The sequence below is a fragment of the Pseudophryne corroboree genome, chromosome 7 (assembly GCF_028390025.1).
Source record: "Pseudophryne corroboree isolate aPseCor3 chromosome 7, aPseCor3.hap2, whole genome shotgun sequence".
Lineage (NCBI taxonomy): Eukaryota > Metazoa > Chordata > Amphibia > Anura > Myobatrachidae > Pseudophryne > Pseudophryne corroboree.
Window position 1 is genome coordinate 12,985,599 of NC_086450.1, and position 18,138 is coordinate 13,003,736.

The 18,138-nt window shown below is 48.6% G+C and overlaps 1 protein-coding gene across 5 annotated transcripts in view; it reads right to left on the minus strand.

Moving 5' to 3' along the window:
* ADAM23 (ADAM metallopeptidase domain 23) overlaps positions 1-18,138 on the minus strand; it is a 282,388-nt gene that overhangs the window by 120,585 nt on the left and 143,665 nt on the right. For all 5 annotated transcript variants that reach the window (XM_063932697.1, XM_063932698.1, XM_063932699.1 and 2 more), the window contains exon 6: positions 11,904-11,967. In XM_063932697.1, the coding sequence (XP_063788767.1) occupies positions 11,904-11,967 (64 nt within the window). The remainder of the gene's footprint in view (positions 1-11,903; positions 11,968-18,138) is intronic.

Here is an 18,138-nt window from a genome sequence, read left to right on the forward strand (position 1 = left end):
CGTTTTTAGGAATGTGTGGGTAGTGCCGTAATTGGATCCCAGGGTTTTCCATTTTAGCGTTACCTTTGCAGGAAATGGTCTCCTCGAACAAACCTGATAGGATTTCGCATACAGACGAGTCCGAAACAGCATTTGAGAGACTCAAACAGTGCCTAACGCAGGCACCAGCACTAGGTATGCCAGACTATGGGAAACCCTTTGAACTATACGGAACAGAAAGTGCTGGTTGCGCGGCAGGTGTACTAACCCAAAAACACGGTGATGCCAGCAGGCCAGTTGCATACTACAGCGCTCAGCTAGATACGGTAGCGCGATCCCTCCCCACATGCTTGCGAAGCGTTGCTGCGATAGCATTGCTAGTGACAAAAAGCGAAGACGTCGTGCTAGGCCACAACCTCACAATCCATACGCCACATGCAGTATCAGCCTTATTGAATTCTGCCCAAACCAGACACGTCTCATCAGCGAGGTTTACAAGATGGGAATTGGCACTAATGGCCCCCGTAAACATCACCATAAGGAGATGCAGTGCATTAAATCCTGCAACGTATCTCCCAGGTGTGCCTGGTCAGGCACAAAGGGTGGAAGGTGAGAGTGCTGGGGAAGGAGGATTTAATACAAAGGAAGATACACATGATTGTATGGAATATTTGACCCAAAATTTTACCGCAAGGCCTGACATCAGTGACAACCCACTGAAAGATGCAGAACTCACGTTCTACACGGACGGTAGTTGTCACAGACAGTCAGACTCGGGAGACTTGTGTACTGGATACGCAGTCGTAGATGACCAAGACACCATAGAAGCGGAACCGCTAGGCCCACCTCACTCAGCCCAAGTTGCTGAACTGGTCGCCCTAACCAGAGCATGTGAATTGGCTAAGGGTAAGTCAGCCAATATCTACACCGATTCTAGATACGCATTCGGGGTAGTCCATGATTTCGGAGCCCTATGGCGTCTCAGAAATTTCATGACGGCAGCTGGTACACCGGTAGCGCATGCAGCTCACATAAAAAGGCTTCTAACAGCGATACAGGAACCCGACAGAGTGGCTGTTATCAAATGTAAAGCACACACATATAGCCAAGACCCGGTATCACTTGGTAACAGCCGAGCAGACGAAGCTGCTAAGTTAGCAGCTGCTACCCCCATACAGACAGACACCACACAACTGATGTTATTCAATACCATCAACACACAGAAGTTGTGTAAAATGCAAAATTTGTGTTCCACACAGGAAAGGGCAGTCTGGAAGGCAAAGGGATGTGGCCAAGAGTCCTCAGGACTCTGGACGGATGGACATGGTAAACCAGTGGCCCCCAGAGCATATCTTCCATGTCTGGCTGAAGCAGCTCACGGGCTGACTCATCTAGGCAAGGAAGGGATGTGCAAATTGGTAAGAGCCTATTGGTGCGCCCCAGGATTCTCCTCTCATGCGAGTAAAAGAGCAATGTCATGCCTTACCTGTCTGAGAAAGAATATTGGAAAGGCAATACCTACAGAACCATCCCATATCCCACCTGCCGGCGGCCCTTTCCAGGTAATACAAATTGACTTCATTCAATTACCCCCTTGTCGGAATTTGAAATATGTACTTGTTTGTATAGATGTTTTCTCGAATTGGGTCGAAGCATTTCCTGCAGCTACAAATACCGCTATGTTTACAGCTAAGAAAATTGTGCAGGAATTTGTATGTAGATATGGTATCCCTAGAATAATCGAAAGTGATAGGGGTACCCATTTTACAGGTGATGTCTTTCAAGGAATGTGTAAGTTGATGGGAATTGATAGCAAGCTGCACACTCCGTACCGTCCACAGGCGAGTGCGAAGGTCGAAAGAGTGAACAGCACTATTAAAAATAAATTGAGTAAAGTGATGGCAGAGACAGGATTGACATGGCCAGAAGCTTTACCCATTGTATTGTACAGTATCAGAACCACTCCCAGATCCCCTCTTAATCTGTCCCCTTTTGAAATCTTGTTTGGTCGACAACCGCATGTCATGATTAACCCTCAGGATGATTTGAAATGTAACAATGAAGTAACTGTAAAGTACTTGATTAACATGAGTAAACAGTTAAGGAATCAAAATGATAATCTAAGGTTGGTGATTCCTGATCTACCTGATAGTAATTGTCATGACATTGAACCTGGAGATTATGTAATGATACGGAATTTTCTACGCTCAGGTTGCCTTATTGACAGATGGGAAGGACCATACCAGGTCTTATTGACTAGCACGACAGCATTGAAGGTTGCTGAGAGAGAGACTTGGGTCCATTCATCCCACTGCAAGAAGGTTGCTGATCCAGAGAAGTCCCGTGATAAGGAACAGACGGTAGAGGTTGTATCACTGGAGTGTCTGTTCCAGGAGGACTGAGGCGGCACCTGAGCCTTGAAGACCGAGAGCTGTTGTCGACTCCCCACTCCCTTTTATTGTTTTTTTTCCACTTCCCATCCCCTCTCCCTCAAATGTATTTTTCCTCCTTCTCATTCTTCTTCGTCTCCTCCTCAAAGATGGACTTGCCCCAAGAGACTGTGATCCGGATTTTCCTGTTGACCATGATGTTGACCAGAGCAGTCTGTTCCGGCGAGAGTACCATGGAGGTCGATAGAGGTTCTGGAATGAGTTCTGATGATAAAGATGGAGGCGTAGTTTTCCAAGATCAACCTAACCAACAAGCAAAGGCGAGTATCAGAAAACGATCCGATAGCATTGACCATAGAAGGAATTGTGACGGATTGTTAGCTGAAGAAAACTGTATCTGTAGGCTCTGTAACAATGTCATTGAAGATGGGTGCATTAAGAAATGCCAATCCAGTTTTAATATCCATATGGACCGGCATCCATTGAGTGACTATCACTCCTTAGTGGGTAATGTATTAAACAAAACAGATTGTTGGGTATGCTCTCAAGTACCTCAGGGTCATAGCAAATCAGGGCTAGTACCATTTCCTTTAACGATAGGGGAGGTACTTGAGTTAAATGGTGGGAGACCGGTGGACCGGAGGTTTAATATCTCCAGCCCTCCTAGTTTGAAGCTCCACCAATACCACGTGGATAGGTCCCTATTATGTTTTAACATCTCCAATCCCAGAAAGCCGGGAAATTGGGAAGTATCATGGAGTAACCACACCATGACCTTTTCACATAGAGCAGATAGAATGCCTACAGATACAGAGCTTGTACGCCACATAGCCAGTAGAGGAAAATCTTTCCGGTATAGATACACCTTAGGAAATAGGATTACTAGAGTTGGAGAAGTATCACCAGGATACTGTGCACATATCGTACAACCTGATACGTGCATTAAGCAGATGGAAGAATTAGGGCTAGGAGATTTCACCTGGAAGGTGTGTAATATGGTAATGTCTTTCTCCGTCCCATATGTTCTCCCCGATGATGCATATTTCATATGCGGGAGAAAGGCGTACAAGTGGCTTGCCCCAAACTCTGAAGGATTGTGTTATATTGGAAGAGTATTGCCTGAAGTAATGACTGTAACTCATGATAAAATGAAAGACATACACCGTGGTGCCCAAGCTCCTTATACTCACACTCATTACGAGCACCTCGTTAAAAGACAACTGTCAGAAAGGTTAGAGCATCCGGCCTCTGATCTGATCCATGAATCCACCGGGATTCAGGTTCTGGTGGCGTTAGATTTCACTCGCACCGCTCGAGGAGTGATGAATTATAGATACATTTCCGCACTCGCCAATTTGTTAGATAATATCACTGAAATGTATGATGACACGTTTAGATACACTGGAAGAGAACTTCAAGCTTATAAAACAGAACTGGTACAGCATAGAATGGTTCTTAATTACCTCACAGCAGTGACAGGCGGATATTGTGTTACATTGGCAACACAGTACGGCGTGAAGTGTTGCACGTATATCACGAATAGCACAGAGGATCCGGTAGAGGTCATAGACCAAAAGATGGACGATATTCTCCAATTAAAGTGGGAATTTCGCCGAAAACACAATCTCACTCTTGCTGCTGTAGGTAATAAGCTGACTGGTTGGGTGTCATGGTTGAACCCGCGAAATTGGTTCTCCGGTTTGGGAGACTGGGCTCAAGGAGTCATAATGGATGTTGGGAAGTTTCTACTATGTATCTTAGGTGTCGTTATATCGATTGGATTGATATTTAGATGCGGGCAGGCTTTAATGAGGTGCAAACAAAGTACCAGAGTGATGAGTTTGAGGAGTGAGGAAACTGTAATTAACCTGGATTTGATTTACGACCCAACGATAGAAACAATGATGTGATGAAAATGCGATTTCTACGGTCCGTTTCTTTCACCTGTTTTTCTGGTTTTTCTCCAAGATAACAAGACCCCCTTGGACGAGGAAGTTGATGAGACGCTATACAGACAACGGATAGACCAAAGACGAAGTTTTGACCACTTGAGATATATGGACACTTGATGAACTTTGCCATGGATCCCCAGTTTTCCTAGAATTCTTAAAATTACGCTAGCCCAACATTTTTTGTAAATCTAATGGCATTGACAAAGCTTATTGCTCACGCCTAATGAGCAAAACAGCGCAAAGAAGACGACTTTCAACTGATACCGAACAAAACTTCAACCGACAGATGTACATTAACCTGACATAGAATACCACCGCATTTACCATAATTATGTCTTTTCTTCATTTCTACAACCCTCAGGTAATGACACACATAGTATAGGGAATACAGGCACAGATATCAGCAATCACATATTCCCCCATTCATGTATCATCAACTAAAATGTGCTCCCCATTTTGTTCAAAATCCGAAAAGAGCTCGGTAAAGTTTGACAGCCCATCCACAGACCTGTACCACGGGATAAGAAGGAATTCAAATGTATACTTCGCAATACCTCGAAGCTTGATTTACAACACGTACGGCACGATGATACATGACCCCCCAAACATGGACTCATACACACATGCTTCTGCTATCTCACTAGGTCATACCCTCTTCCCACCTACTCCTCTCTCCTCCCTCACCCAACCATGGAAATGAATTAACCCCTGACATATATTTTTCTCCTTTTGAAATGTTTTCAGGAAGTGGCAGTTATTATTGACTGCCAAAGGGTGGACTGTCAAAGTCAGAAAAATATCTCTATGCACACTACCATATTTACACCTCACACTGGTCCGGGCTGCGCATGCGTACGCTCTCCCGTACGTGCGCATACTCACAGTCGCGGGCACCCGCAGGCGCATGGTATGCGTATTTACGGTAGAGTTTATGTGGTTGTAGCAGGCGACTCAATCGTAACATATTTTCAGTAATAATGTATTTTGTAGATCATGGTCCCTTTGATAGATTCTGAAAGTTTGGTTAATATAGAATGTTTATGAACAGAGGAATCCCTCTTTGTTTGATACGAAGGGTCAGATAGGAGTAATACAGTGGTGTTTAGTATCCATCGGAAGAATATTTAATTAGAAATATTCCGGTGTTGGTTTGAAGCAGATCAATCGCTCGTGCGAATAGTTATGGACATAAGAAGTTTATGAACATTTACTTTATTTGCACTTTATTACCCATGCGGCGGGAAACCCAGTTTCCCTCCCACATGAGCAGTTGGAAATAGTCACAGCCCACCTGTATGAATCAACCTATGACCTTTTGTTATAATGCGAAGCCGAATTCCTGTGTCCAATGAACAATGAGATTGTAAGGACCATTGAATTGTATTGTGTGTGGGGCATAAATAGCGGGCCGACCATATCCAACTCCACTCTCTTCAACGGTTCTCATTGCTGATAATCGGGAGCTGGATATCGAGGCGCATGCGATCGTTCCCCTTGTGCGTAAGTTTTCTCCGTAATCTTATTGTCTTACTGTGAGCCATCTCTCTCTCTCTCCATCTCTCTCTCTCTCTCTACTCTTTCTCTCGTATTTTCCTTTAATTGTATTGTATTGTATTTCCTGTGAAGTTTATCTGGTTAGTTGGTTTATGTTATATTGTAGTGTATCATTTGTACTGTGATTCCTTTTGCAAGTATAATAGTCATAATACACATAATAGGTTTCGGACCCTAAGCCCAGGTATCTGTGTATTCTTTATAGAGTTAAGTGCTCCCTGAGCATCGGTGACGCTCAAGCAGCTTTGTAGTTAATCAGGTTACACAAGGTTGCACTTACACTTTGTCTCTACATTAAGGTTTACTGTGTATTTCATTGTTAAGGGTATAGATATAAAGGTTTAACGTTGTGAGCGTCTGCATCGCTGGTGATCTCCTCGTGGTCCCGAGCGCCGCTACGCTATAGCGAATCATCACGATAAGTCAACAGCCAATAGTCTGCCTGCCTGCGATCACTTGGCCGTGAGTGAACGTGACGCCTGAGCGTCTCGATCACGGCTAAGCGATCGATACGCAACTTGCGTACCCTTACGGTACTTCTCACGTAGATAGCGTACAGTGTTCTTAGACCTCATAAAGGGTTATATACACGATAAATATTTAGCTTTATCACCAGCAAGCTGGGTGCTCCTGCTTCTAAGCAGACGATTGCTCATTGGATTTGTAGTACAATTCAGCTTGCACATTCTGTGGCAGGCCTGCCACAGCCAAAATCTGTAAAAGCCCATTCCACACGGAAAGTGGGCTCATCTTGGGCGGCTGCCCGAGGGGTCTCGGCTTTACAACTTTGCCGAGCAGCTACTTGGTCAGGGGCAAACACGTTTGCTAAATTCTACAAATTTGATACCCTGGCTGAGGAGGACCTGGAGTTCTCTCATTCGGTGCTGCAGAGTCATCCGCACTCTCCCGCCCGTTTGGGAGCTTTGGTATAATCCCCATGGTCCTTTCGGAGTCCCCAGCATCCACTAGGACGTTAGAGAAAATAAGAATTTACTTACCGATAATTCTATTTCTCATAGTCCGTAGTGGATGCTGGGCGCCCATCCCAAGTGCGGATTGTCTGCATTACTTGTACATAGTTATTGTTACAAAAATCGGGTTATTGTTGTTGTGAGCCATCTTTTCAGAGGCTCCTTCTGTTATCATGCTGTTAACTGGGTTCAGATCACAAGTTGTACGGTGTGATTGGTGTGGCTGGTATGAGTCTTACCCGGGATTCAAAATCCTTCCTTATTGTGTACGCTCGTCCGGGCACAGTATCCTAACTGAGGCTTGGAGGAGGATCATAGGGGGAGGAGCCAGTGCACACCAGCTAGTCCTAAAGCTTTTACTTTGTGCCCAGTCTCCTGCGGAGCCGCTATTCCCCATGGTCCTTTCGGAGTCCCCAGCATCCACTACGGACTATGAGAAATAGAATTATCGGTAAGTAAATTCTTATTATTACAGATCTACTATCAATTAGACCAAGTCAGAGGTGATAGGACCCCATGCAGCAGGAATAAGGGTATATATATATATATATATATATATATGCGCCTCTTGCTGCATTAATCGCTCTATGTTTTGGTCTCGGGAGCCTGATTCTGAATCTGAAGCAACTCGCGAACTGGGAGATTGCCGACTGCGCATGAGCGGAATCAGGAGCACGTACACAGAAGTAGATTGCAAGGACGGGCGGACTGGTCTGACCGCTCTTTCCATTAAATGGGGTAACTGGGCGGCCACCATGCAGAAGCACGGAACTGGTTTGCCTAGTGAGAGGATGGTGGGAGTGTAAGCCACACAGGGGACGCCTGTGTCAGGGTAATTACTTGTGGCCCGGCATGGAGTGGGCGCAGATCCAGGTAGTAATGATGACAGTGGGCAGGCTGGCAATGTAGACACTTGGATGAAATCATACACAGGCGGATTCTCACATTGGCATAAGCTAGTAGGTAGGTTACTGCCCATACTCCATACTGGTTCCAACAGGGAGGCTTCATTCAGTAACCAAGATGGCCACCTTCTATACTTCTGCAAATGTGCAGCGCCATCTTGTCTACCTTCCACTGTGGCGCTCTAACATGGTGACATTTTTCGCTTAACTCTGAAAAAACCCTGCGACAACGGCTACATAGACGCTGCCAATACCGCTGTACAGAGCCTGGTACTGATGCCATCCACACCCAATTATTAGGGGTCAATTCAATTATGTGCAAGTTTGCAAATGCAACTTTGTTTCTTGAAACTCACATACAGAGCACGAACGTGCACATGAAAAATGCGAGATTCAATTAGGAACGCCAAGTTGCAGTTCTCGCGGTGAGGTTGTGTGAATTTTCTCCAAAATGCGAGCAGGCAAGAGTTCATGAAAAAGTGGGGAATCCATCGTGGACCCCAAAAGAGTGACACTGAGATAGCAGAACCAGGCAGAGGGCTGTCAGCGGGCACACGGAAAGTACTAGAGGCTTTTAAAAGGTCTCAAACTTTAAAAAATATATATTTATAAAAAGCAAATGCAAAGAAAAAAAACGGTATTGGTCCAATTAAGCTCATTGAAGTCTTCCAATTGCCTATTTAGTCATTAGGGGGGATGTCCAAGTGGTTCTGAACCAAGTTCTGGCATTTAATCTTAAACAAAACCTAAAACTTTCCTCTGGAAAAGCAAGAAGAGTCTGGAACTGAATTGTAAATGGGATTCGCAGTGTGAGTTTGCTGTGAGAGCGTCTCGCAAAACCCAACTCTGGCCAAATTGGGACAACGCTCATATAAAAATGGGTGGATTTACATGCAACGCAGCTTTGTGAGGAGGCGAAAAATCTGAAGCCGTGTCCTGCGCAAAAGTGTAAAAGTATTTATGTCACAAGTGAATCACGAGCATGAATAACAAGTGACACTTTTGCGTGTCCGAAGATTTTACGTTTGTACATTGGGCATCTGTAAATGTGCTCCTGCGCCAAAATATATCTAGAAGGTGCCACATGTATCCCGGTTGTGGACATATGTAAATAGTGTTTCTGATGTGAAGTGGTTAAGAGTTACAGTATGTGCCCGAGCACAGAAAACTTAGCGCCATGATCTATGGCGCTGTCAATATGATTAATTCCTTCTTACTACAAATGCTCAGCAACGGGGACAATTGCAACGCGGTAATGATGACTGCTCAGTTTCTTCCTTTTTTGTTTAATGCTGAGAAAGGAAAACAAGAACAATTCACGGATTCTATGCCCAAGAGTGACGGTGCTCCAGAATCTGGCCCATAGCGCAGCTGTGCGGTATTTGTCACCAGAAAGCGAAACGAAAACGACAATAAAACAGATGTGTGCTCCAGTTTTCCTAAATCAAACACCGGCGGCCGTTTTGGCATCGGAGGAACTTAGAGGGTAATTCCAAGTTGATCGCAGCAGGAATTTTGTTAGCAGTTGGGCAAAACCATGTGATCTGCAGGGGGGGGCAGATATAACATGTGCAGAGAGAGATAGAGTTGGGTGTGGTGAGTTCAATCTGCAATCTAAACTGCAGTGTAAAAATAAAGCAGCCAGTATTTACCCTGCACAGAAACAAAATAACCCACCCAAATCTAACTCTCTCTGCACATGTTATATCTGCCCCCCCTGCAGTGCACATGGTTTTGCCCAACTGCTAAAAAATTTCCTGCTGCGATCAACTTGGAATTACCCCCTTAGTGGGACCAGCACGTTCTGTCTTGTGCACTTCACTTATCTCACTTCACTGATCTCAATTTACCAATGTAACTCTTGCATTGGCACGGCTGTATATATATATATATATATATATATATATATAGGGTATCAGAATGTGCATGCACTATTTACATTTTTTCCAAAACACCGCCGGCGGTCACTTCGCAGGGACAGCGTGTTAACGCTATCCCTGAGAAATTTTTTTTCTGCATAGCGGGGAAAAATTTGTTACAAATGTTAATAATTGCAACAATATTCAAGCCAATGTCGCGATTATTGCTAAATAGACCCAAAAGACAGAGAGTTATATTTTTCATTACTTATAATATGACATAACGTAACTTGTCAGCATTGTCTTCATAATTGTTGTTGTAGTGATACTCAAAACTATATGCTGCTGCCTCATATTTGTCCGGTTCTAGGTCTTTCCACGTCTTCCAGGTCTCCTTATAGATTTTAGCTAGTTCAGGATGTGGAGGAGATGTACTAAGCTTTGGAGAGTTATTCAGTGGACAGAGATAAAGTTCTAGCCAATCAGCTTCTAACCGCCATGCTACAGGCTGTGTTTGAAAAATGTCAGGAGCTGATTGGCTGCTACTTTATCTCTCTCCACTTTATCAGGTGTGGTCCAACACAAGGGTGGTATTATGGGAGGCGCCTCAGACTGAATTACATTTCACAAGGGATAGGCTCTCCCCTGGGGGTGCAGCCACGCAAATTGTGGTGGGTGTGGATTATACGAGTGACAGTGTCTAGATAGTCTATAGGTGGACACCAGATGGTCGATAACCAATAGGTCAACGGGGGCAAAAGGTTGACAGTTAAATGGACGATACAAATGTAGGATGACAAGATCAAAAGGTTGGCAGGGTCAAAAAGTCAACAAGCAAATGGTCGACACAGAAAAGGTCGACACTTTTTTTTTACCCTAATCCTAAACCTAACCCTCCCCCAAGTGCCTAACTCTAATCCCAACCCTAACCCTAGAATCATGACAAACCATGTGTCCACATTTGTTGCGTTGACATTTGCGTGTTGACATTTGAACTCATCAACATAAGCCCATGTTGAACATTTAACTGTCAACCTTTTGACCGTTTCAGATTATTGACTGTCGACCACCTGGTGTTGACCTATAGGCTATTTGCTGTCTCTCTTCCATCCGGATACCAGTTGTGATGTGGACACCCCCCCCCTGTGGTGCGGACACTTATGGAGGAGGATGGGTCATGTCCTGATTCGGGAAACGTAAAAGGTAAGTAGTATTAATAGAGGCCTAGAAATGGCGGCACAGAAGCTGCATGTACAGAGGCACCTCCGATATGACTCTAGATCACACAGTAATGGCGCCCCCGGGAAGAGTCACTCCTAGCTCAGCGTACAGGCGGCATTACACAATTGCTCGCACCATGACGTATAATACCCTGACGTGCTGGAGTGTGCAGCACAACCACTGCATTCTGTTGCAGGTTACACGCATAGTAAGGTGAGGGGAGGGCAATATAGCGGAACAAGGACCAAAACCACTGCTAAAGTATTGAGGGCACGACCGTTATTACGATTAATGCCCAGCGCCCACATAAACATGTTACAAATGCCGCAGGCAGGTGCAGTACTGAGAGCTGTTCTACTAAATATTCACCTTTATCCGCATTTAGGGGGAGATGTATCAAGCCACGGAGAGAGACTACTGTAAATGGAGAAATTGCCCAAAGTAACTAATCAGCTTCCTACTGTCATTTCATAGACTGTGTTAGAGTAACAGCTAGAAGGTGATTGGGTGCTTTGGGCAACGTTATCATTATCCAATTATTTCCCCTTTAGCAATTTCAGGTTTCCCATCAGAATTTGGCATCAAGTGTTCCCATTCCTACCCTAACATCACCTTCACCCCAGCTCCATTCACAGACCATAAACCCCACGAGATGTACGGTCGGGAAATCTGCAAAATATCAAAGCCTAGCCTGGGAGACTGTGAGCTCCGACTCAGCCAAACACAAAGGGGGGGTCTCCTATTGCTAGGCCGGGAACCAGACAGGATGGGTACTGTACCCATGATCCTTACACAAATGGAACCGAAAGAGCTAAATGCTTAAGTGCCATATACTCCTCCAGTCATAGAGCAAGTGGTGTGACTTTACAGAGAGACTAAAATACAGATTATTCCACCAAAAGCGAATTTTCAGTCTGGAAGGAAATGATCACTCATTAATGACTGTGTAATACATTATTATAGAACCCCATATGAGATCATGTGATAGAGAATAATGTGTCACATATGATGCAGTTTATTTTCCAGTGTTCTAGAAGATTTTGCAGTACATTGGTTACTCTGGATTACTTACAGTGCTGTGAGTCATGTTCACGGGATATATGGTGTAGGTATGGGCGTCATCGTCAAACATCCCGCTGGAAGAGAGAGGAGATGCCGTCATATACATTACATATTATACTGATTGAAAGCACACACAGCATCTGTAACAGTGCAATGGGTTCCCACCCTCACACAGCGCCCCCTTCTGTGCCCGCCCTTATTACATACAGATTCCTGGCGCTGGTATCTGCACCCTCACACAGCGCCCCCTTCTGTGCCCGCCCTTATTACATACAGATTCCTGGCGCTGGTATCTGCACCCTCACACAGCGCCCCCTTCTGTGCCCGCTCTTATTACATACAGATTCCTGGCACTGGTATCTGCACCGTCACACAGCGCCCCCTTCTGTGCCCGCCCTTATTACATACAGATTCCTGGCGCTGGTATCATCACCCTCACACAGCGCCCCCTTCTGTGCCCGCCCTTATTACATACAGATTCCTGGCGCTGGTATCTGCACCCTCACACAGCGCCCCCTTCTGTGCCCGCTCTTATTACATACAGATTCCAGGCACTGGTATCTGCACCCTCACACAGCGCCCCCTTCTGTGCCCGCCCTTATTACATACAGATTCCTGGCTCTGGTATCTGCACCCTCACACAGCACCCCCTTCTGTGCCCGCTCTTATTACATACAGATTCCTGGCGCTGGTATCTGCACCCTCACACAGCGCCCCCTTCTGTGCCCGCACTTATTACATACAGATTCCTTTCCTGGCGCTGGTATCTTCACCCTCACACAGCGCCCCCTTCTGTGCCCGCCCTTATTACATACAGATTCCTGGCGCTGGTATCTGCACCCTCACACAGCGCCCCCTTCTGTGCCCGCCCTTATTACATACAGATTCCTGGCGCTGGTATCTGCACCCTCACACAGCGCCCCCTTCTGTGCCCGCCCTTATTACATACAGATTCCTGGCTCTGGTATCTGCACCCTCACACAGCGCCCCCTTCTGTGCCCGCTCTTATTACATACAGATTCCTGGCGCTGGTATCTGCACCCTCACACAGCGCCCCCTTCTGTGCCCGCCCTTATTACATACAGATTCCTGGCGCTGGTATCTGCACCCTCACACAGCGCCCCCTTCTGTGCCCGCCCTTATTACAAACAGATTTCTGGCGCTGGTATCTGCACCCTCACACAGTGCCCCCTTCTGTGCCCGCCCTTATTACATACAGATTCCTGGCGCTGGTATATGCACCCTCACACAGCGCCCCCTTCTGTGCCCGCCCTTATTACATACAGATTCCTGGCGCTGGTATCTGCACCCTCACACAGCGCCCCCTTCTGTGCCCGCCCTTATTACAAACAGATTTCTGGCGCTGGTATCTGCACCCTCACACAGCGTCCCCTTCTGTGCCCGCTCTTATTACATACAGATTCCTGACGCTGGTATCTGCACCCTCACACAGCGCCCCCTTCTGTGCCCGCTCTTATTACATACAGATTCCTGGCGCTGGTATCTGCACCCTCACACAGCGCCCCCTTCTGTGCCCGCCCTTATTACATACAGATTCCTGGTGCTGGTATATACACCCTCACACAGCGCCCCCTTCTGTGCCCGCCCTTAATACATACAGATTCCTGGCGCTGGTATCTGCACCCTCACACAGCGCCCCCTTCTGTGCCCGCTCTTATTACATACAGATTCCTGGCGCTGGTATCTGCACCCTCACACAGCGCCCCCTTCTGTGCCCGCCCTTATTACATACAGATTCCTGGCGCTGGTATATGCACCCTCACACAGCGCCCCCTTCTGTGCCCGCCCTTATTACATACAGATTCCTGGCGCTGGTATCTGCACCCTCACACAGCGCCCCCTTCTCTGCCCGCCCTTATTACATACAGATTCCTGGCGCTGGTATCTGCACCCTCACACAGCGCCCCCTTCTGTGCCCGTCCTTATTACATACAGATTCCTGGCGCTGGTATCTGCACCCTCACACAGCGCCCCCTTCTGTGCCCGTCCTTATTACGTACAGATTCCTGGCACTGGTATCTGCACCCTCACACAGCGCCCCCTTCTGTGCCCGCCCTTATTACGTACAGATTCCTGGCTCTGGTATCTGCACCCTCCAACAGCGCCCACTTCTGTGCCCGCCCTTATTACATACAGATTCCTGGCGCTGGTATCTGCACCCTCACACAGCGCCCCCTTCTGTGCCCGCTCTTATTACATACAGATTCCTGGCGCTGGTATCTGCACCCTCACACAGCGCCCCCTTCTGTGCCCGCACTTATTACATACAGATTCCTGGTGCTGGTATCTGCACCCTCACACAGCGCCCCCTTCTGTGCCCGCCCTTATTACATACAGATTCCTGGCGCTGGTATCTGCACCCTCACACAGCGCCCCCTTCTTTGCCCGCCCTTATTACGTACAGATTCCTGGCTCTGGTATCTGCACCCTCACACAGCGCCCCCTTCTGTGCCCACCCTTATTACATACAGATTCCTGGCACTGGTATCTGCACCCTCACACAGCGCCCCCTTCTGTGCCCGCCCTTATTACATACAGATTCCTGGCGCTGGTATCTGCACCCTCACACAGCGCCCCCTTCTGTGCCCGCCCTTATTACATACAGATTCCTGGCGCTGGTATCTGCACCCTCACACAGCGCCCCCTTCTGTGCCCGCCCTTATTACATACAGATTCCTGGCGCTGGTATCTGCACCCTCACACAGCGCCCCCTTCTGTGCCCGCCCTTATTACATACAGATTCCTGGCGCTGGTATCTGCACCCTCACACAGCGCCCCCTTCTGTGCCCGCCCTTATTACATACAGATTCCTGGCGCTGGTATCTGCACCCTCACACAGCGTCCCCTTCTGTGCCCGCTCTTATTACATACAGATTCCTGGCGCTGGTATCTGCACCCTCACACAGCGCCCCCTTCTGTGCCCGTCCTTATTACGTACAGATTCCTGGCACTGGTATCTGCACCCTCACACAGCGCCCCCTTCTGTGCCCGCCCTTATTACGTACAGATTCCTGGCTCTGGTATCTGCACCCTCACACAGCGCCCCCTTCTGTGCCCGTCCTTATTACATACAGATTCCTGGCACTGGTATCTGCACCCTCACACAGCGCCCCCTTCTTTGCCCGCCCTTATTACGTACAGATTCCTGGCTCTGGTATCTGCACCCTCACACAGCGCCCCCTTCTGTGCCCACCCTTATTACATACAGATTCCTGGCACTGGTATCTGCACCCTCACACAGCGCCCCCTTCTGTGCCCGCCCTTATTACATACAGATTCCTGGCGCTGGTATCTGCACCCTCACACAGCGCCCCCTTCTGTGCCCGCCCTTATTACATACAGATTCCTGGCGCTGGTATCTGCACCCTCACACAGCGCCCCCTTCTGTGCCCGCCCTTATTACATACAGATTCCTGGCGCTGGTATCTGCACCCTCACACAGCGCCCCCTTCTGTGCCCGCCCTTATTACATACAGATTCCTGGCGCTGGTATCTGCACCCTCACACAGCGCCCCCTTCTGTGCCCGCCCTTATTACATACAGATTCCTGGCGCTGGTATCTGCACCCTCACACAGCGTCCCCTTCTGTGCCCGCTCTTATTACATACAGATTCCTGGCGCTGGTATCTGCACCCTCACACAGCGCCCCCTTCTGTGCCCGTCCTTATTACGTACAGATTCCTGGCACTGGTATCTGCACCCTCACACAGCGCCCCCTTCTGTGCCCGCCCTTATTACGTACAGATTCCTGGCTCTGGTATCTGCACCCTCCAACAGCGCCCACTTCTGTGCCCGCCCTTATTACATACAGATTCCTGGCGCTGGTATCTGCACCCTCACACAGCGCCCCCTTCTGTGCCCGCTCTTATTACATACAGATTCCTGGCGCTGGTATCTGCACCCTCACACAGCGCCCCCTTCTGTGCCCGCACTTATTACATACAGATTCCTGGTGCTGGTATCTGCACCCTCACACAGCGCCCCCTTCTGTGCCCGCCCTTATTACATACAGATTCCTGGCGCTGGTATCTGCACCCTCACACAGCGCCCCCTTCTGTGCCCGCCCTTATTACATACAGATTCCTAGCTCTGGTATCTGCACCCTCACACAGCGCCCCCTTCTGTGCCCGCCCTTATTACATACAGATTCCTAGCTCTGGTATCTGCACCCTCACACAGCGCCCCCTTCTGTGCCCGCCCTTATTACATACAGATTCCTAGCTCTGGTATCTGCATCCTCACACAGCGCCCCCTTCTGTGCCCGCCCTTATTACATACAGATTCCTGGCGCTGGTATCTGCACCCTCACACAGCGCCCCCTTCTGTGCCCGCCCTTATTACATACAGATTCCTGGCGCTGGTATCTGCACCCTCACACAGCGCCCCCTTCTGTGCCCGCCCTTATTACATACAGATTCCTAGCTCTGGTATCTGCATCCTCACACAGCGCCCCCTTCTGTGCCCGCCCTTATTACATACAGATTCCTGGCGCTGGTATCTGCACCCTCACACAGCGCCCCCTTCTGTGCCAGCTCTTATTACATACAGATTCCTGGCGCTGGTATCTGCACCCTCACACAGCGCCCCCTTCTGTGCCCGCTCTTATTACATACAGATTCCTAGCTCTGGTATCTGCACCCTCACACAGCGCCCCCTTCTGTGCCCGCCCTTATTACATACAGATTCCTAGCTCTGGTATCTGCACCCTCACACAGCGCCCCCTTCTGTGCCCGCCCTTATTACATACAGATTCCTGGCGCTGGTATCTGCACAATCACACAGCGCCCCCTTCTGTGCCCGCCCTTATTACATACAGATTCCTAGCTCTGGTATCTGCACCCTCACACAGCGCCCCCTTCTGTGCCCGCCCTTATTACATACAGATTCCTAGCTCTGGTATCTGCACCCTCACACAGCGCCCCCTTCTGTGCCAGCTCTTATTACATACAGATTCCTGGCGCTGGTATCTGCACCCTCACACAGCGCCCCCTTCTGTGCCCGCCCTTTTTACATACAGATTCCTGGCGCTGGTATCTGCACCCTCACACAGCGCCCCCTTCTGTGCCTGTCCTTATTACATACAGATTCCTGGCGCTGGTATCTGCACCCTCACACAGCGCCCCCTTCTGTGCCCGCCCTTATTACATACAGATTTCTGGCGCTGGTATCTGCACCCTCACACAGCGCCCCTTTCTGTGCCCGCCCTTATTACATACAGATTTCTGGTGCTGGTATCTGCACCCTCACACAGCGCCCCCTTCTGTGCCCGCCCTTATTACATACAGATTCCTGGCGCTGGTATCTGCACCCTCACACAGCGCCCCCTTCTGTGCCCGCCCTTATTACATACAGATTCCTGGCGCTGGTATCTGCACCCTCACACAGCGTCCCCTTCTGTGCCCGCTCTTATTACATACAGATTCCTGGCGCTGGTATCTGCACCCTCACACAGCGCCCCCTTCTGTGCCCGTCCTTATTACGTACAGATTCCTGGCACTGGTATCTGCACCCTCACACAGCGCCCCCTTCTGTGCCCGCTCTTATTACGTACAGATTCCTGGCTCTGGTATCTGCACCCTCCAACAGCGCCCACTTCTGTGCCCGCCCTTATTACATACAGATTCCTGGCGCTGGTATCTGCACCCTCACACAGCGCCCCCTTCTGTGCCCGCCCTTATTACATACAGATTCCTAGCTCTGGTATCTGCACCCTCACACAGCGCCCCCTTCTGTGCCCGCCCTTATTACATACAGATTCCTAGCTCTGGTATCTGCACCCTCACACAGCGCCCCCTTCTGTGCCCGCCGTTATTACATACAGATTCCAAGCTCTGGTATCTGCATCCTCACACAGCGCCCCCTTCTGTGCCCGCCCTTATTACATACAGATTCCTGGCGCTGGTATCTGCACCCTCACACAGCGCCCCCTTCTGTGCCCGCCCTTATTACATACAGATTCCTGGCGCTGGTATCTGCACCCTCACACAGCGCCCCCTTCTGTGCCCGCCCTTATTACATACAGATTCCTAGCTCTGGTATCTGCACCCTCACACAGCGCCCCCTTCTGTGCCAGCTCTTATTACATACAGATTCCTGGCGCTGGTATCTGCACAATCACACAGCGCCCCCTTCTGTGCCCGCCCTTATTACATACAGATTCCTAGCTCTGGTATCTGCACCCTCACACAGCGCCCCCTTCTGTGCCCGCTCTTATTACATACAGA